Source organism: Mastomys coucha, unplaced genomic scaffold, assembly GCF_008632895.1.
Source record: "Mastomys coucha isolate ucsf_1 unplaced genomic scaffold, UCSF_Mcou_1 pScaffold1, whole genome shotgun sequence".
In the NCBI taxonomy this organism is placed as follows: Eukaryota; Metazoa; Chordata; class Mammalia; order Rodentia; family Muridae; genus Mastomys; species Mastomys coucha.
The window spans coordinates 24,770,275-24,773,928 of record NW_022196891.1 but is presented as its reverse complement, the minus strand read 5'-3'; the positions used below and the strand labels follow the sequence as shown (position 1 = coordinate 24,773,928).

Genomic DNA, 3,654 nt, shown 5'->3' with positions numbered 1-3,654 from the left:
TTTGTAGACCAGGCTGGCCTTGAATTCAGAAATCTGCCTGCCTCTGCCTCCCAAGTGCTGGGATTAAAAGTGTGCGCCATCAGTGCAAACAAAATGTCAGCCAAGCCTGACAACCTGATTTTAATCTCCATATCACACATTGTGAAAGGAGAGAACCAACTTGCAAGTTGTTCTGACCTGAATACCTGTATACACACAAGTATATGAACATTCATGTATTTAGTGTATATGAATGATGTGTGTGTATGTATGTGGACTACACATGTGCCTAGTGCCCACAAAAGCTAGAGAGGGCATCAGAGTCCCTGGAACTGGAGTTAGAGGTTGTTTTGAGCCTCCATATGGGTGTTAAGAATTGAACCAAGATCCTCTTGGAAGAGTAGCCAGTGTGCTTAGCCACTGGGTCACCTCTCCAGCCTGAACATTTTAATACTTCTGTTTGGTTGTTTTGTTTTTGAGACAGCATTTCTCTGTGTTAGCCCTGTCTGCCCCAGAACTCACTTTGTAGATTAGGCTGACCTGGAACTCATCAAGATCTGTCTGTTTCTACCTCCCAAGTGCCAGAACTGAAGGCATACACCTCCACTGCCCAGCTCCATTTATTTATGTATTTATATACTTGTGTGTATACAGGTATTCAGGTCAGAACAACTTGCAAGTTGGTTCTCTCCTTTCACAATGTGTGATATGGAGATTAAAATCAGGTTGTCAGGCTTGGCTGACATTTTGTTTGCTGATCCATTTTGTTAGTCCCAAATCATAATTCTTGTTACATGCTATATGGATGTTTGGTAGACAAGATAAACTTAAAAAAAAAATTTTTTTTTTTTTTTAGAAGGTATAATGAAGAATTTGAAAACATCAATTAGACATTAAGCCGGGCGGTGGTGGTGCACACTTTTAATCTCAGCACTTGGGAGGCAGAGGCAGGCAGATTTCTGAGTTCTGAGTTCGAGGCCAGCCTGGTCTACAGAGTGAGTTCCAGGAAAGCCAAGGCTATACAGAGAAACCCTGTCTTGAAAAAAAATCAAAAAAAAAAAAAAAAAAAAAAAAAAGAAATTAAGTTCCTGGGCTGGTGAGATGGCTCAGCGGGTAAGAGCACCGTCTGCTTTTTTGAAGGTTATGAGTTCAAATCCCAACAACCACATGGTGGCTCACAACCACCCATAATGAGATCTGACACCCTCTTCTGGTGTGTCTGAAGACAGCTACAATGTACTTATAATAAATAAATAAATAATAAATCTTAAAAAAAAAAGAAATTAAGTTCCCTTGAAAATATTAATTTTGAATTACAAGTTCTTTATAATATAGGGGGCTAGAGAGATGGCTCAGCGGTTAAGAGCACTGACTGCTCTTCCAGAGGTCCTGAGTTCAGATCCCAGCAACCACATGGTGGCTCACAACCATCTACAGTGAGACCTGATACCCTCTTCTGGTGCATCTGAAGACAGCTACAGTGTATTTACATATAATAAATAAACAAATCTTTAAAAATTTAAATTCTCAAAACTGGGTGTGGTGATACATTCAAAAAATTCAAAAATAATTTGTTTCCACTATACCTTAGTTACGTATATCCATAAAACTAACACTTTTTAAAAAAAAGATTTATTTATTTATTTTATGTATATGAGTACACACTGTAGCTGTACAGATAGTCATGAGCCTTCCTCTGGTTGTTGAGAATTGACTTTTTAGGACCTCTGCTTGCTCTGGTCAACCCGACTCGCTCTGGTCGGCCCCACTTGCTCAGGTAGATCCCGCTTGTTCAGTCCGTGATTTATTTATTATATTATAAATAAGTACATTGTAGCTGTCTTCAGACACACCAGAAGAGGGTGTCAGATATCATTAAGGGTGGTTGTGAGCCACCATGTGGTTGTTGGTATTTGAACTCAGGACCTTCAGAAGAGCAGTTGGTGCTCTTACCTGATGAGCCATCTCACTAGCCCCCAAAACTAACATTCTTAATAGTCTCTAAGATATCATCATAGGTAACAACAAAAAATCATTACAAAATAAGAAGTAATGAAGCATTAGAGCATAAGCATACCTTTTAGTATCAATTTTAATAGCAACAAAATTGTTTGATGATGCTTCTTTCACTTTTTCATCTTCCCAACTTGCAGCCATTTGTGTAGATTGCTCATCATCCCCTGTGAAAACATTTCAAAGGACTTAAGAAGACAAGGCCACCATTTGTTCACTCTAAATTCTTTCCCCTATGAAACTAGAACTCTAAATAAAATATAACCCACAAATATTTTTTCTTTCAAATTTTATATTTTTTGTGTATGAGTGTTTTGCCTTGCATTTAAGAACATTTCATGTGTGCAGTGCTGAAGGCCAGAAAATGGCTTTGGAATCCCTGGAAATGGAGTTACAGACACTTGTGAGCTGTCATGTGGATGATGGGAACCAAACTGGTCTCTGTAAGAACAGCAAATTTTTTTTCTTCTTTCTTTCCTTCCTTTCCTTTTTACTGAGTCAGGGTCTCTATGTAGTCCTGGAACTTGCTGTTGTAGACTAGGCTAGCCTTGAACTCAGACATCATGCCTCCCAAGTGCTGGGATTAAAGGCATGCACTACTACACAACCAGCTTAGCAAGTACTTTACCAAATCTGAAAACTGATCTTCTGAAGTCATGGATGTAGTCCTATGGTGCAGTGCTTGTCTAGAATTCACAAAGTCCTTGGTTTGATCCCCAGCATAGCAAACACACAAACAAACCCAAAAAACTTTATCTGTATTTCAGTTGGCTATATCAAAACTACACAAATAATTACTTATAGATTCTGTTACTACCACCTTGAACAAAGGTGGCAGAGACCACCCAGATATTTATAGTAGCTTAAATGGGTCTTCCCTGCCTTTTTTTCTTTTAAGATTTACTTATTTTTATTTTATGTGTGTTTGTCTGCATATATATGTGCATCCCATGTATGCCTGGTACCCAAAGAGGTCATTAGATCCCCGGGAACTGGAGTTAAGGACAGTTGTAAGCTTCCTTGTGGTGCTGGGAACTGAACCTGGGCCCTGATGAAAGAGAAGCAAGTTCTCTTAGCTTGTCCGGTCTCACTAGATTATCTATTCTTACACAGCAATTGTATCATATAGCCTATTTGGGAACAGAACTTGTGGCCTCATGTAAAAGCAGCAAGTGTTCTTAACCACTAAAACCATCTCTCCAGCACCATTTAACACTTAAAAAAAAAGTTGTTTTTTTTTAAATTAACTTTGTTATAAGAACCTTAGTCAACAAAACCCATTATAGTTCACCCACCTTTTAATACACTATACATCTTAATTACCTTTATTGTCTACTGTCTTTCTCTCCCAATTATAAAAAAATGTTCCATGAGGACAAAGACAGTTTTCTCTGTTATCTCAAGACTGAAATTCCTACAAGAGAACTTGTAGTAATAAGGCATATACCATGTATTCTGTGGTTATTGGAATGAATATTTTAATGCTTAGCAAAATGAGAATACAGGCATGCCTACAATACTTGACTGCATGCCTACAATACTTGACTGCATGCCTGTAATACCTGATTGCATGTCTGAATGAGATGAGATCCCAGGAGAACTTCGGAAATGGAAATGGGACATGGGCCGGGCAGTGGTGGCACATGCCTTTAATCCCAGCAC

At 38.6% G+C, this 3,654-nt stretch overlaps 1 protein-coding gene across 2 annotated transcripts in view; it reads right to left on the bottom strand.

The window, feature by feature from the left end:
* The window catches only part of Ubxn4 (UBX domain protein 4), a 34,449-nt gene that overhangs the window by 24,047 nt on the left and 6,748 nt on the right, over window positions 1-3,654 (bottom strand). For both annotated transcript variants that reach the window (XM_031381238.1, XM_031381246.1), the window contains exon 2: window positions 2,019-2,159. In XM_031381238.1, the coding sequence (XP_031237098.1) occupies window positions 2,019-2,159 (141 nt within the window). The remainder of the gene's footprint in view (window positions 1-2,018; window positions 2,160-3,654) is intronic.